The sequence below is a fragment of the Triticum aestivum genome, chromosome 4D, assembly GCF_018294505.1.
Source record: "Triticum aestivum cultivar Chinese Spring chromosome 4D, IWGSC CS RefSeq v2.1, whole genome shotgun sequence".
Classification (NCBI taxonomy): Eukaryota; Viridiplantae; Streptophyta; class Magnoliopsida; order Poales; family Poaceae; genus Triticum; species Triticum aestivum.
In genome coordinates, this window is record NC_057805.1 from 48,040,602 (window position 1) to 48,058,215 (window position 17,614).

The window sequence follows — 17,614 nt, forward strand, 5'->3', positions numbered from 1 at the left end:
AGGAAATATCATGTACTCAAAATTCTTCCACGTGCATTTGAAAAAATATTCATCTAATTAAAATATACTGATGCATTTAAAAATATTTATGTAATTTTAGAAAAGTGTTCACACATTTTAATATAGTATATGTTAAGCATTCAATTATTTAAAGCAGAAAACAGAAAAAATGACCCAAAACCAAAAATAAAAAGAAAGAAAACAATGAATGAAAAATTCAGGAAAACAGAAAAATAAAAAAGGGGAGCATGAAAGAAAATAGCGGTGGAAAATACAAAAGCACATTGAATTTTTTTCTAATGCACGGTAGACATTTTTTTAACATACACTTAACATTTTTCATAAATGCCGTGAACATTGATTTTAAACCGTGTGAACATTTGTCAAGTATTAGAACATATTTGTAATCTCATGAACATTTGATTTAAATGGTACCATGTTTTTTAATAGCGTAAACATTTTATAAAAATGTCACGAACATATTTTTCAAACATGTGAACATTTTTGTGATGGTATGATGTTTTTACATTGTATAAACATTTTTTAATTGTCACGAAAATATTGTTGAGCCGCATGAACATTCTTCTTAAATGCCACAAACATTTTTTTTGAATGGTACCAAATATTATTTTTTTTATGAACTACACGAACTTTTTTTGCACTGTATAATCTTTTCTTTAAGTGTCGCAAACATATTTTTGAAATGCATGGGCATTTTTCAAATGTCACAATTTTTTTTTAATGGTACAAACATTTTTTTAATTGCACAAAACACAGCATGAACATTTTTTTACTTTGTGATGAACACTTTTGAAAATGTAAATAAAACATTTTTTGAAATATATTATTTCAAAAATATTGAAATATAGACAAAAAGTGAAGACAAGGACAAACAAAAAAACGTGATGAAAAAACATACATCTTCGGGCACCTCGTCGACCTGGCTGGCTGCCACGTGGCTGAAAAAGGGAGCAACTGGTTAAGTGGAGTGGGAGACGCAGAGTGGAAGACAAGTTAGTTTATGATGGGACCACAGTTTAGTTCACCTTGGAGCACACATTAGTCCTAGTTAAGAACATACATTGGAAGCACAGGCCAGTTCTGCTTGGAAATACAATTTGCGCCTGAAAAAAGTTTCATCGGAATCTATTGACATGTGATCTTGTTTCAAACATGCTGATGGAGGAACACAGAGGTCAAACACACAACAAAACTCTCCGGTGACGACCAGTGGTAGTTAACTCTTCCTTCAGTATACTTTTTCTTCCTCCATTTCTGTTCACCTTCTTACTTTGACTCTGATGCCGCGGTCCAACCGTTGGGCCCACCACCCATGGCCGACATCGTGTTGTTGCGCCCCCTCACGCCCCGTTCTGTCCGAGCCGCTTTCTATGCCAAGTTGTTATCTTCGAGCAACTCCAACGGGCCGACCCAAACGGACGACGATTTCGTCCGTTTTTTGTTCGTTTGGGTCGGTCCCCCGTCCTGCGTCCGCCCTCTTTTAGATTTGGGTCGGCAGCGCGCCCAACGCGCCGCCCATATGTGCCGGCGTGGCCGACTGGCCGCCCAATATTTTACATTGATTTGCATTCAAACAAATTGTCAAATACCGAATAAAAATATTATAGTTTTACAAGCTGGATACAAATAAAAATGTTTCACATAGTTTTGCAAACGAATAAAAGAAGATACATCTATTGGTTGCCAACATGAGCCTACATATACTCAACCAAATCATTTTGCAGCTGCACGTGAGTTTCCCAATCACGCATGTCTTCATGAAATTGGGTGAACTGTTCAAATGTTGCCGCTACTCCATGCTCAGGCACAACATTCTCACCCTGAAACTGAAACCCTTGATCGTACAGACGTTCCGGACGCTCGTCTTCTACGATCATATTGTGCATGATCACACAAGCAGTCATCACCTCCCATAGTTTCTGCGTGCTCCAGGTATTCGCACGGACCAGTTAGTTGCCCTGCCGACGTTCGACGAGTGGGCCGGCGTCCGACGAGCGTGCCGGTGAGGATCTGGCCGGGGCGGCGAGGTGGCCTCTTGGTCGCGGGCGGCTGTGCGGTCGGGGGAGTGGCGGTGGGAAACAGTTTGCTCCCCGGCGGCAAGACGGCGGTGGCGGGGCGAGGGGCGGAGTGAGCGGCGTTGCTGGGCGGATGTGGAGGCGACGGCAGCTGGCAGAGTCGCCGGCAAAAAAGGGTGGCGGCGGCGGCGACGAAGGAAGCGGGGAGGCGGGCGAGGGTTGCTGTTGGCTAGAGGGTGGGGAGAGGCCAATGAGCCACCGACCAGAGGACCCGGGGAGAGGAGAAGGCGAGCGTGCGCGCGTCCGTCGCGTGTCCGCGCCGACGCAAATCCGGCTCAAAAATGGACCGGGAATGGGTCGCACGCAGACGAAAAGCGGACGCGCGTCCGTTTGAATCAGCGCGTTGGGCCGTCTTTTCTGTCCGCGCCGACCCAAACGGACAACGGCGGACGGTCGCCCCATTGAAGTTGCTCTCCCCGACCATCTCTTTATACCCCCGTGTTCTTCAGCATCGATAAACACCTCTGCACCACACCCATACCATCAACCCTAGAACTCGCTTCCTCTAGCGACTTCGTGGCCGGTTGTGGCTTCCCCGTCGCTTACTCGTTCCCTGCATGCCCCGCTGGCAACGCCCCCGGCTCCGCCTTTGGTGCTTTGCTTCCTATCTCCGGAATCGATTGAACTGGTTTTGTTTTTCAGTTGCCTAAGGGATAGGAAATATGTTTTCTTTTTTCTATTACAAAAGAGATGGACAAATGCGCAAACACATACCTTGAATATTTTATTGCCAGCACTTTGGCTACAATAACATTGCAATGGTCGGATGGTTAGGTGGACAGTGGGTTCAAATCCTCATGCTTGCATTTTTTCTGGATTTATTTCAGGATTACCGGTGATACTCGTTCAGTGGAGGAGACGTTCCCGTCGACTATGAGACGCCTACGGTGACTTCGTAAAATCTCAAGATGATATGCCGGCTCAGTCTCTCGGAGGTGCTCATAGGGGTAGGATGTATGTGTGCGCGTTCATAGAGATGAGTGTATGCGTGTATGTATGAGCGTTTGTGTCTGTACTGATGTTAAAAAAACAGAGCAGGAATGTGTTTTCTTGCGTCGTTGAAAAAGAAGTGCATACATACAAAATCTTCTCACGTGCATGCTAAGCTGCTAACCATGCATGACATGGAGGTGAGTATTTAACCAAAAACTACCACATTTCACGGACTTGTGACAGAAAACTACCACTTTACGTTTTTGTGCGGAAAACTACCAAATTTGTCCTAAACCGTGGCAAAAAAACTACCAACTCGCGTAAGCGCTCGTTTCGCCCGCGCTAACCCCGAATCTGACCGGTTGGGCCCACGAATCAGTTGCCACGCAGGCAACGGACGGCCGCCGCGCGTTGACGGCCGTTAACGGCCCGTCCGCCTGTCGGGACAGCGGCTGTCGGTCGGGCGCGGGTCAAGATCTGCCGTTCCCCTCTCGCTTCACTCTCTCCCTCCTCTCCCTCTCTCTGAACTAGGTGGCGGCTGCCATGTCGTCGTTGATTCCGGAGGGTGGCGGCGCTGGCGGCAGCGACGTTGGCGGCGGCGACGTTGGCGGTGGCGACGCTGGCGGCGTTGACACAAGTTTGGACGCGCCTCCACTGATGGCCAGCGGCTCAGTCGATAATTGGTTGGGGAGCACCAGTTTCTCAACGCAGGCTGGCTCGCAGCAGCCGGAGGCACCGCTCTCCCAGTCATCGCCAATTGGTTGCAGGTATGCAAGTATCATCTGCTGGGCCGTTGGTTAGCTGCTTCAATCTGGCAGATTAGTAAGATGTGTTTGTTTCTGTTAGTTGGACATGTGTAGTAAACTGTATTGCTGGTGTAGCTCAGTCAATTTCAATTTAATTCATGAGCACTTATTTGTGCAGTTTGGCTGACCAGAAATGGGATATATGGTTTCATTTAGAAGGAAGAAACCCTGTGAAAAGGGGTATATTTGAGTCAGATATTTCTTTGCTTACTCTACAATCACTCATTGCTAGTGAAGGGTATGAGGACAGTGATTACATGTACTATGTGAAGGAGGAGGAAATTGGATCTGAAAGAGTAAAGTATTTAGGTAATGAAGCTAGTGTTCATGAAATGTTGGAGTATTTTCATTATGTCAAGGTTGTGAACATAAGGGTTGTGAGAGATGTTGAACCTGGAATTAGTACACAGGCTAATGAGAATTACATGAACACTCAAGAGAGCTGCTGTGTGAAAATGGTTGTGGAGCAATATGAGCTTCAGAATCAGATAGATGATAGAAAGGCTCAGCTTGAGAGGAGCAGGATTCAAAGAGAGGCAGATTTGAACCACTTTGAAGGAGACACTGAAGTGTCTGAATTTTGTTCTGAGCATTCAGTTCATTCAGATGGGAGTGCTGAAGCTGTTCAACAAATGGAAATAGAGTGTGCCTCTGAAGAGGATACAACATTGCAAACTACTGCTATTGTGAAACATGTGAAGAATCCTGGTCCAACTAGCAGATGTCACAATGAGGTAGAGATAAAACGTTTTGAAGATTGGTTTCCTGAAGCAGATGAGTTTTGTTTTGCTGGTGATGCAGGCATAAGTGATGAGGACGAAGATGATGAAGTTGAACTACCATACCTCATGAAGAAGCCAAAGACAAAGAGTAGTAAGAAAAAGATGAAGGAAAGGCTATATTTTGACCCCTCAATTCCCAATTCACATTTACTCTTGTGCAAGAGCTTGTGTTTTGATAGTGTTTACCAGTTCAGAGAAGCATTAAGAGATTTTCATATAAGGACTTTGAGGTCTTTTCACTACCACAGGAACACTCCAACAAGAATTATTGTTTGGTGTTCACAGAGAGAGCATGGATGTGAATTTTACATGTGTGCCTCCAGGATAGCTCATGAAAGAACATTTTGCATTAAGAAGTGTAACATGGAGCACACTTGTCCAGCATCAGCAGAGAACACAAAGGTTACTACTAAGTGGCTTTCCAAAGCAGTTGAGCCTTCCCTTAGAGCAGATCCTAGAGCACCTGTGGATTCTCTTATTAAAAACAGCAAAGTCAAGTTTTCAGTTGATGTATCAAAGAGTGTGGCCTATAGGGCAAGGAGGAAGGCTATTAAGGTTGTACAAGGTGACCAGAAGGAGCAGTACTACAGACTGAGGGACTACCTACAAGCAATTCTTGACACAAACCCTGGTAGCAGGTGTGTAGTTACAACATTTGAGGACCCAGAAAACCCTGCCCCAACTCCTAGATTTAAGTACATGTTCTACTGCTTGCATGCATCAAAGCAAGGATTTATTAATGGTTGCAGGCCCTTTATAGGTAAATATATAACTGCATTTTGTTCAAAATATCTTGTTGTACATTTATGGTAGCTAATTTGGGTATGGATGCAGGGCTTGATGGTTGCTTCATCAAGCTAACTACTGGACAGCAAATTCTTGCAGCCACAGGAAGAGATGGCAACAACAACATCTACCCCATAGCCTTTCGTGTGGTTGATAAGGAAGATTCAGAGAGTTGGACATGGTTCCTAACCCAGCTAAGATGTTGCATTGGAAGTGGTAGCAAATTTGGAACCTACACCATTATTTCTGACAGGCAAAAGGTATGCACCCTATCTTAGCCAGTAGTTCAGATATATATTGTTATTAGTAGCTTTATTTCTTTTTGTTCATGACCATGGTTATTAATTTACAATCAGGGTCTTCTTAAGGCTATAAATGAGGTGTTCCCTGATTCCCCTCAGAGATACTGCCTCAGGCACATATATGCAAATTTTCAGTCAGCTGGTTTCAGAGGAGCAGAACTAAAGAAGCTAGTAGATCAGGCTAGCTACTCATTCACAAAACATGGCCATGAATTAGCAATGGCAGAGCTTAAAGCAGAGTGTGAGGATGCCTGGAAGTGGCTTAAAAAAATTCCAAAGGAGACTTGGTGTAGGTCTGCAATGGATTACAATTGCAAAACTGATCTTGTTGTGAACAACCTTAGTGAGGTTTTCAACAAAATGATCCTTGATGTTAGGGCCAAACCAATTAGGACTATGTTTGAAGGAATTGGGACTAAGCAGATGATCAAAAGGCAGAAGACTAGGGAAAAAACAGAGAACAGCAGGTGGATGATCACACCCAACTATTCAGAGAAACTAGAGGAGAATAAGAAATATGCCAAATTTTCTGAGGCACATAGGGCTGGTCCTGACATCTGGCAAGTGTCTAGTGCTGAAAATCAGTATTGTGTGAACATAGCTACTAAATCATGTGACTGCAGGAGGTGGGACATGACAGGTGTGACATGCAGTCATGCAATAGCAGCAATGAGCAAACTTCACATGCACCCAGAGGACTATGTGCATGAATTTTTCAAAAAACCACTATATATTGAAGCATACAAAGACATAGTGTACCCTGTCCCTGGTCCTGAATTCTGGCCTGACACCCATACTCAGGATATTGAGCCCCCAGTGTTCAAAGAAAAAGCAGGCAAGAAACAGACAGCTAGGAGAAAGGGCTAGTTTGAGGTGCCTGCACCAAAGGACACAAGCAGGATGGGAACAATTACATGCAGCAATTGTGGTCTACAAGGCCACAGATATACAAACTGTGGGAAAGCTCTAAAACCTAGTCTTGAGATGAGAAAGAACTTACATCAGGTCATTCAAAAATGATGCATTCTTTGTTTAATTATTTTAGTTCTGGTCTATTTACTAACTAATTTAATTTTGTCATGCAGGAGAATAGAGAAAATTTTAGGGGTTCCTCTAGTGCTACACATCCACCTCCACAACCACCACCTCAACAGCAAACTGCACAGATGTCAGCATCATCTGCTCCACCTCCTAAAGCAATGAGGAACAGAAAAACAGCAGCAAATAAGAGAGGTTCAACATCAACAGTTTCAGCAGGAGCAGCCAGGTCTTCACCAGCACCTGCAACAGGATCAGCATCAACAAGAGCTCCAAGAGGATCAGCATCAACAAGAACATTCAATGCACCAAGAACATCCACTGGAGAACCAGGGATATTGGCAGGCAAGAGGAAGAGGAAACCTCCTAGCAAGTTTGCATCCTATTTCAATGCTAGTGGAAACTATTGAACTCTGTGTCTAAGTTTGTGTTCTGCTACCTAGTTTGAGTGTATGGTACTAAGTTTGTGTTCTGCTACTAAATGTGTGTTGTGCTACTAGCCTGCTTAAATTCAGACATGTGAACTTGTGAACAATGTTGAATGTATGGTTTAGGTGCATTTTGAAATTGTTTTAACTTGTTTTATTTGTTTTACATTGCCATTTAAACAGTTCAGAAGTTACATTGCCATTTACTGCCAAATTCATTTTAGAAAAAAAATCTGCACAAAAAAAGTCTGTCCTAGGGCTCGAACCCAAGACCAGTTGGTTGTAACCATGCGTTCAATACCAATGGGCTAGTGCTTGTGATTTGTTTGACTAGCATCGGCCAAACTTATTATATGTTGTTAGCCGGCAGCGTTGAGTAACACCAGACGTTTCAGATTCTACGGCTTTAATACGTGTCCACCCACCACTCTCTCTGCCCACTCGCCGCTCGCACCGCCCACTCCACTTCCCCCTCTCTCCTGTCGAAATCGCCGCCGACAACCACCCCCACCGCCGTCGCCATGGACTGGCAGCTCGCCATCGAAGCTCTCGCCGGCAACAACCAGGAGATGCGCGCGCAGTACAGGGAGATCGCGCGCTGGTTCCCAAGTCTTGAGATGATGAGGAACCACGCCCACGGCCTGGTTAAGGTGATGACAGCTGCTGAAAAGCAGCGCGCCTTCCCTGCCGGCCGCACCATCCCGCCGGCGACCATTCTGCTGCGGGCGATGCGCGAGGTGCAGCGCTCCCCCAACCCCAAGCAGCGCGCCCGATGGTGGATGTACCACTCATCCACCACGCCGCCGGCCGCCGCGGACCACGTCACCGACACCGTCCTCGCTCTCCCAGCCCCAATCAACAACGCCTACTGGGAGAGGCACAATCCATGGGTCCTTGGGCCCTCTGACGACTCTGACGGCGAGTCCAGTGACGATGATGAGGACGAGCCCTCTGACGACTCTGACGACGAGGTGGATGAGGTCGTCGTCCTCTCCGACGACGAGCCTGGAGTGCAGCTGCTGGCTCCCGTCCTCGACGCCGTGGAGGGGGATAGGAACCTCCCAATCCACGTGGATGCGCTGCCGGAGGTCGCCGATCTCCTAGACGGCGTCGTCGTGAAGCAAGAACAAGATGGCGGTGAGGAAGATGTGCTGGAGCCGGCGCCGGCCAAGAAGAACAAGAAGAAGAGGGCGGTCGTGACTGCGGTGCGCCACTCCCAGCGCCTGCAGAAGCTGAAGAAGGAGGAGTGAAGTGCTGCCTTCAGTTATGCACTAATGTTCAGTTTCGTCAGTCCTGAACTTTAAGTTCAGTAAGTTCCTAGGTTCAGTTTCGTCAGGCACTATCTACTACTAGTTGCTATTTATATTTATGTCAGGCACTATCTACTACTAGTTCCTATCTATGTCAGACTATGAATGCTAGTACTATCTATCTATGTCAGACTATCTATATATGTTACTTGCTACTTGCTACTTACTACATATGTTAAGTTATTTGTCAGACTATCTAAGCTAATTGCTATATATGTTACTTGCTACTTCCAACTATGTCACTACTGTCAGTTATCCACACATGATATATGCAGAGTAAAACAGCCTCATCATAGATAAAACATTCTTACTTACTTAACTTAGCATAGTCATTACATCATAGATAAAACCAACTAGTTCTTAAACCATAACAGTACCTCCCTCCCTCATACCATTCTAAAAGCACATGAAACTTTCCCAAAATATACACCTAAGTACCTATCATGCATGACATTCCAAGGCCAGCTATATATATAGGCCTACTAATTACTTAACCCACACACCAACCACTTCACTCATTCATAATTGCCTTGATCCTCTCCAGTTTATCTTTGCTGGCATGCCCAGCCTTGAGCAGATCAGCAATCAGATACTCCAGCTTCTTCTTCTCTTGCCTTAGTAGGTCCCTCTCCCCCTCCACTTCCTTCATGGCCTTCCTCATGTTCTGAATGATATCTGCTTGGCTTTGAAGAATGCACCTTTGCTCCTTGGCAAGCTTCATCTTCTCCATACTTAACTCAATCTTTGCCTGATCCTCAAGTTGTTTCTTCTTCTCATTTAGTTCATTGATTGCCTGCTGGTATAGCCCATGTCATGAGACATCTTGCCATCTTGATAGTCAAATAGCTTGGATACATCTTCCACCAACTGGCTGTAGTTGTTTGACAGGAAATCAATTTCCTTCTGTAGCTTGGCCACCTCTTTCTCATGAGCTTGTTTGTCATTCACCCTTCCCAAGTTCTGCTCATGGTACATGTCCCAAATCCTGGTTAGGCACCTTTGTAGAATCTCTGGCCAAGGACCATCCACCCACTCCACAACCCCACAGTTCACACCTACATCCTACAGAAGCAATTATTTTATAATTGAGCACAAAGCACTAGTAACAATCTTAGTACAGATAACTAAAATTATAAAGTCATCTCATTTAACTGAAACCCTTTGTTTACATCAATATGCTCTCTGAATTATGCAAAGATAATTCTTTCACAGTAAGCACACATCACCTGACTTAGCATCAGAGATAAATTCAGTTAACAGCTATATTTAGCAGTAGATATAAATTCATTTAACTCTGTTCTTTTTCAGTTAACAGCTATATTCAGAAAACACCTAACTAATACATTCAGTTCACAGTACACTAAAGATCTCTGCATATGTATGGCACTTTCAAGTTTCAGTTGTAAACTACAGCACACATCTCTGCACATCACACATCTCTGCACCACATGCTGCACCACACATCTCCAGCAGCAAAACACATCACACATCTCCACCAGCAAAACAAGTTAGCGTTCCAGATTAAATACCTGCTGCACAGGACAACCCAGGAATCGCCTCCCAGTCAAAGCACCTTCAAAAGCCACCATCTTCTTCGGCCTCTGATGATGCATCATGCACGTCGGCTCAGATTCAGTGTAAGAACCACAAAAAGTTGGTTCCACCACACTGTCAGGGGTTTCCTGCAAAAGAAACTTCGAATCAAACCTAAAGCAAATTGGAATCTCCAATTTGGATGAACTAACCCTAACCCTAACTCTGTTCCACCATTATGCACTTACAAAGAGCTGAGGATCCATTGAAACCATGTTGATGTCCTCGTCCGAGCTCTCCTCATCATTCCAGGATGGCATCCTCAACTTCTACCGGCAGCAATGGCCGCGGCGGCGACGGCGATAGGCTGACCTAGCTAACAGCACCAGGGAGAGGGAGAGGATGAGGACGAGTGAGAGCGAGGAGGAAGAGACTGAGCGAGTGGCTGAGCTCGCTCTCACTTATTGGACCACCGACAGCCGCCGTTCCGTCAGGCGGACGGGCCGTTAACGGCCGTCAACGCGCGGCGGCCGTCCGTTGCCTGCGTGGCAACTGATTCGTGGGCCCAACCGGTCAGATTCGGGGTTAGCGCGGGCGAAACGAGCGCTTACGCGAGTTGGTAGTTTTTTGCCACGTTTTAGGACAAATTTGGTAGTTTTCCGCACAAAAACGTAAAGTGGTAGTTTTCTGTCACAAGTCCGTGAAATGTGGTAGTTTTTGGTTAAATACTCCATGGAGGTGTATCTTTCTCCCATGATCTTAAACTCAAAACAAACAAAATTGAAGGTTTATGAGCGTTTGTATCTGTACTGACGTTAAAAAAAAAGAGCAGGAATGTGTTTTCTTGCGTAGTTGAAAAAGAAGTGCATACATACAAAATCTTCTCACGTGCATGCTAAGCTGCTAACCATGCATGACATGGAGGTGTATCTTTCTCCCACGATCTTAAACTCAAAACAAACAAAATTGAAGGTTGCATACATATGTACAAATTTAACTAGACTACATTCACATGTGACATACGGACAACGGGACTGCAGCTTAAGGAAAACGGAGAAAAGACAGAATCATGCAGAAGGTTTATGAGCCTAGCAAGGCTATTGGCATTGCATATGTCCAGTCTCTTGTTCTTTACCTGCTGTCACCGTTTGTATTTTTATCGCCGCATAGGGACAAAGTAATTTCGGAAGTAATGGCAATCAGTCTACTTTGTTCTCTTCCCAAATGTCAACAGAGGAATCTGAATGCCCTTGCAATTGGACTCATGCACTGGTATATGCGAGACTTGCAAGCAAAAATGCTATTCATACGCACTACTTCTACGCAAAACTTATATACGTGAGAGAGACAATAACCATCCAGAGAAAAATAACGGAATAACCGTCAGCGATTTGAACTAGTGCGCAAGATTTTTGTGAAATCAGCACGTAAGAATAGCATTGCTCACCACGTGACATATGTGGTAAGCAATTCAAACAATTCAAAAAAATAGCATTGCTCAACTTGGAAGAGACGTCGCGTACACACACCTAAGTCTTTTAGCACCTTGCATACGGTGCCTTTAAATCAACATTGAACGTTCATATTTTATTTTTGTATATATCCAATGATCAAGGATTGATCAACACAATTGTTTATTTCTTTTCAAAAGCGAAGGAAAAAAGACCTGTCTGGTTCAATTATAATTGACACCAAACTTGTTACCAGATAACTAGAGAAAAGTGGGATAAAACCCAACATTGTGAAACGTAAAGAATTTTAACAAACATGCAAAGGACAACAATATACGAAAAAAAAGCCACGGCACCGCAAGCAAACACTCTGCAAACACGGATGAAGAACCATGGCTATCGACGCTACCCATGAGCATCATTGTCATCATCCCACACTCACGATCTGATGATTCTGACTTTGATGAAAGTCTCGACACGGACACCACATAATACACACGAAGCCGGCTCATGACAAACCAATCCCGTTTGCGACGGCCCGTGACACACCTTAGCTCTGACTTCTCCACATTACGAATTCTAGTTTGAACCAAGTACATGATCTTATTAAAATGTAATGCCACCGCTATATTTATACTACATTTTATATGTGTATTGCTCGTGTCTTTGGTGGCAACCGCCATCTTCAAATGGATCCTCGGAGACTTATGGAATCGATGTCTTCTAGATATTTATCACATGTAATTGAGGGCGGTTTTAGAGAATATGGTCGATTCCCTGGTGGGAACTAAGAAATGGGTTTGCAATCGTCATGTGATCGGTAGTGCACAAGGAACCGGTCCTAACCTCTTGGTACATCTTTTGGCCATATATTTGCGGAATTATGCCCAACATCCATGATAGGTGGCCCTCTGGATTTCAAGGAACACTGTACCTGCTATTAAAAAAGGAATTTGTATAAAAAATGTTGTTGAATAATGCCAAATAAAATCTAAAAAATATCAAAAATCCAACACTAAAAAGAAAATGAAGTAATTAATCCAATAAGAGAAGAAAGGGGACCAATACTTAGTTTTCGTGCACAAGTGAATTTCGTTCAATCAATAACTCATGGAATGAATCGGTTCAAAGGTTCAATATTGATCTTGTAATCGAGAGCCATGGACCAACTTTCATGACTTGCCAACGATTACTGTTGTCTTGCTACTTACAACCGTTATGTTTCTAGTGTTTTTTACTTAATAAAATTGTGTAGACATATAATCTATTAAACAATGTTCACGCCAGGTGTAGATGAGATATAACACAATGACTCATGGTCATGCACACGCATTTTGATTAGGATCATATTTTATGGTTACGATTCTACCAGATATGTCTTCTGAATCCATCCGAAAACTATTTTATGGTATAGGCGCTTATGACCTCCCTCTTTAATCTTTATGCCTTGCAATAATGACTCCTCTGGAATTACAACCTCGCCACACACACCAAGAAATCTGGTGACCTCACCAAGCAGCCCGCCTGAAAGATCGTGGATGTCGCTTAGAGGGGGGTGAATAGGCGCTTTAAAATAATTACGGTTGAGGCTTGAACAAATGCGGAATAAACCTAGCGGTTAATTTGTCAAGCACAAAACCTACAACAACTAGGCTCACCTATGTGCACCAACAACTTATGCTAAGCAAGAAAAACTACTTACGTGATAGCAAGATATATGACAAGAAACAATATGGCTATCACAAAGTAAAGTGCATAAGTAAAGGGCTCGGATAAGAGATAACCGAGGCACGCGGAGACGACGATGTATCCCGAAGTTCACACCCTTGCGGATGCTAATCTCCGTTTGGAGCGGTGTGGAGGCACAATGCTCCTCAAGAAGCCACTAGGGCCACCGTAATCTCCTCACGCCCTCGCACAATGCAAGATGTCGTGATTCCACTAAGGGACCCTTGAGGGCGGTCACTGAACCCGTACAAATGGCAACCCTTGGGGGCGGTCACCGAACCCGTACACTTTGGCAACCCTTGGGGGCGGTCACCGGTACCCGTCAAATTGCTCGGAGCGATCTCCACAACCTAATTGGAGACCCCGACGTTTGTCCGGAGCTTTACACCACAATGATTGAGCTCCGAACACCACCAACCGTCTAGGGCGCCCAAGCACCCAAGAGGAACAAGCTCAAGGGTACCAAGCACCCAAGAGTAATAAGCTTCTCAACTTGTAACTTCCACGTATCACGTGGAGAACTCAAACCGATGCACTAAATGCAATGGCAAGGGCACACGGAGTGCCCAAGTCCTTCTCTCTCAAATCCCACCGAAGCAACTAACGCTAGGGAGGAAAATGAGAGGAAGAACAAGAAGGAGAACACCAAGAACTCCAAGATCTAGATCCAAGGGGTTCCCCTCACAAAGAGGACAAAGTGATTGGTGGAAATGTGGATCTAGATCTCCTCTCTCTTTTCCCTAAAAAACTAGCAAGAATCCATGGAGGGATTGAGAGTTAGCAAGCTCGAAGAAGGTCAACAATGGGGGAAGAACACGAGCTCAAAGGATAAGGTTCATTGGGGAAGAAGACCCCCTTTTATAGGAGGGGGAAAATCCAACCGTTATGTGCTCAGCCCGCACACGAGCGGTACTACCGCTCGGGCGGAAGAAGCAGTGAAAAGGAGCAACAACACAAGAACCTTGGGGCGGTAGTACCGCCGATAAGCGGTACTACCGCACACCCCAGCGGTACTACCGCTGGAGGAGCAGAACACGGGACAAAAGGAGGCAGGACAGAGCAGAGTACGGTGGCAGTAGTGCAATAGCGGTACTACCGCTCGACCGGAGCGGTACTACCGTGCCTTACTGCTGCGCGACTACCGCTGAACCCGACACGAAAAGAGCAGACCCAAAATCGAGGCGGTAGTAGAGCGGTACTAGAGCGGTACTACCACTTGACGCTACAAGCGGTACTACCGCTACCACCGCGGTACTACCGTAGGGAGAAAAACAGAACTGCCAAAACTTCTTCATATGAGCTCCGAATTGAGCAAATTCAAGCTTGTTGGTTATAGTAAGAAGAGGCAGGGGAGGTATGCCAACAAATAGAGGAGTGAAACCTCCAACCGAGAAGAACCGGCATAACCTCCAACATCGAAAACATCATAGAAGATGCGAGTGAACTCCGTTTTCGATGAACTCGAGCTTGTCATCAATATGACCATAAGCTCCAAAACTCACAAAGAGAAGAACCAAACAAGAACCAATAAAGATGATGCAAGGATGCAATGGTTTGAGCTCTCTATGAACGATACGATCAAGCTACTCATCAAGAGCCCCCCTTAATAGTACGGCAATCGATCCTATAACCCGGTCTCCCAACTACCATCATGAGACCGGTAAAATAGAAAACCTATCAAGAGCAAACCTTTGCCTTGCACATGGTCCACTTGAGCTAGATGATGACGATCTTGACTCCCTCAAGATGGACCACCTTTCTTGATTGTGTTGGCTCGATGAAGACTAGTTGATTGCTCCCCCATACTCCACTATGGGTGAGCCACCCTTCCGCACATCTTCACAAGTCCATTGTCACCACAATGGCTTCAAGCATTTGATCTCTTCGTGATGCTTTACTTGAACTTGCCCGCTTCACTTGAACTTGCACACCACAACCTAACCCCACAAAGAACTCTCATGAAGACCATGGGTTAGTACACAAAGCGTAATTGACAATGCTTACCATACCATGGGATCGCTTGATCCCTCGGTACATCTTATGCGCTTTGTGTGTTGATCAACTTGATTCACTCTTGACTTAGTCTTGATCAACCTTGACTCTTTCCAACTCTCTTCATTTGGATGATGTCTTGAAGGTAAACATGAATGATCACACAATCTTCTTCTTCAAGACATGCTTGCAATAAGCTCAGCTCTCACATGACCAATCTTTGGATAATTCCTTAATAACACCTTGGTCACCACATAAACTCCTTGAAACCAACACATGGACTTCAAGAAATGCCGATGGACAAATCCTTCAAATATAACTCAAAGCAACCATTAGTCCATAGAGATTGTCATCAATTACCAAAACCAAACATGGGAGCACCGCATGTTCTTTCACCGCTGACTAGCCGGGAGCACCAACCGGTCTAGCAGACCCTGGGGGTGCACCACATTCTCACGCTATAGAATCCATCGTCGTCTTCTTTCGCATTCCCATCTTTAGGAGCAATCGATACACTGATCTTCGATGGATTAAATTATTTCGTGGATTGGATTTCACTTGCCTGTCTATGGTTTCCTTGTGTGTGCTTGGGATAGGTGTCCTTTATAAATGTTTTGTCGTATTATTATGTATTCTCTTTTAGTTTTCTTATATGTATAGAGGTGGAATAGAATAACCCGGTTAAAGGGTAATGATCATACGCCTGTAGTGCACATACTATTATTTTTCACTTAAATGATTTTTGTAATTCATCGATATTGCAATTTGAATATTGCAATAATTTATATTAAAAATAAGACAACCAGTTTACTTGCTAATTTGAATCTGACTATACAAATCATAAAATTCTTATTGTTCAAGTCGAAAGTTCAACTCTCTTAGTTCACGCTTTCTCGCAAATGGGTTAAAATAGATTATTATTTTCTACTGTATTAGAGTTTTTCCTCTTTTTTCACATTTCAATGAATAATCTAATGGGAATGGAATTTCATAGTATTATTTTTTTATGGAAAAATTTCATAGTATTGAAAGAGAATAGGTCACAGTTCAGAATGCAAATTACATGAAGCCCATCAAGTTCCAAATCCTTTAAAGCACCAATATCAAATAGATCCAAACGAACATCCTTGGCAAAATAAGGGGCTAGTAGAGCAATGTTCCTTTCGTCAGAAACCCTCCTACAAATAAGGGATATGAGATCCTAATTTTGATTCCAAAACTCCTTAGTGTGTCTCTCTATACCGGTATCCTCGCGACTAACGCCTTAGTCACTATACCTGCCACACGATGTTGGATACCATAATACTGAGTGGGCCCAGAGTGTATCTCTTCATTGCCGAAGGTTCAAATCCCAGCCTAGACATATTGTGTACCGCATAATATTTCCATTCCGCCTCCAACGAGGTAGCTATCTAATTCGAGTGGGAGTCGGAGCTAAAAGGCCATACACTCGCGTAGATCAAGTTTCGCCTCTTTCTCTGCTGGCTACACGGCAGCAAGCCGTATCATGCACGTTTCGTATGTAGTCTTAGCGAGTAGCCAGGCCTTGCCGGGGCCGCCACTTCCAATTTACATATTATTTGTCGCTCAAACGGATATATTAGACATATTGTAGTGCTAGACACATTCATTGAGCGACTAACAATATGGATCGGAGGGAGTACAACTTTTTGTCGAGCAACTTATAAATAGTTGTTGCGAACAAAAATTTTGTGGCGAACCAACATGTGGTTGGATGGTTAGAGAGACAGTGGTATCCCTAGCCCACCAGAGTTCAAGTCCTGATACTCGCATTACGAGGCCTTAAAGAGAGCCATCAGATATGGGTCTCTATGTCTTTATGGTTTTTTTCTAAGGAGGGTGCCTCTGACGCACACAGCCAACGAGACCTTTGTGTGGTACATGACGTTTCTCATTACAATTTAAAATCCATTGCAGCTGCGTGCCATGTACATTACTGTCGGTGTACAAAAGTAGGGGTATCCCTTTGTACTCCTTTACTTGTGCACGGGCAGTCAGAGCCGCGCGCCGCGGCCACACTAAGCAGGGCAGAGGAGGGGAGCCGGAGAGAAGCCAAAGCACAAGATGGCCAAGGCAACGCCAAGACCAAGAACACAAAGGACAGAAGGGCGAAGCAGGCTCCCCCGGCAAGACCCTTGTCGGGGCAGCCCCGGCAAGGGCCTTGCCGGGGCGGCACGCTCGACGCCAACAGAGTGAGCCATCCTTGAGCCCATGGGTTCCAACCCAACCAACTACATTGGAACTAGGGCTCGAGAGGCACCTCCGTGGTGGCATGCAGATCTTTGTCAAGACCATAGATATATGAGATTAGATGAGAACCAGAAGACGGCGGCCCTCGGCGGGATCCTTGCCGAGGAGATCCACAAGACCCCCGGCAAGCGCCTTGCCGGGGACGACTGCAACGCCAC

At 44.7% G+C, this 17,614-nt stretch overlaps 1 protein-coding gene across 1 annotated transcript; it reads right to left on the reverse strand.

Annotated features, from left to right (window-relative positions):
• Positions 1-8,875: 8,875 nt before the first annotated feature.
• LOC123099567 (uncharacterized) lies at positions 8,876-10,250 on the reverse strand. The gene is made up of 2 exons (XM_044521700.1): positions 10,011-10,250; positions 8,876-9,543 (listed from the first exon to the last, which is right to left on the reverse strand). Exons 1-2 carry the CDS (start codon positions 10,095-10,097, stop codon positions 9,259-9,261), a joined length of 372 nt encoding a protein of 123 aa, XP_044377635.1. The 5' UTR covers positions 10,098-10,250; the 3' UTR covers positions 8,876-9,258.
• Positions 10,251-17,614: the final 7,364 nt, after the last annotated feature.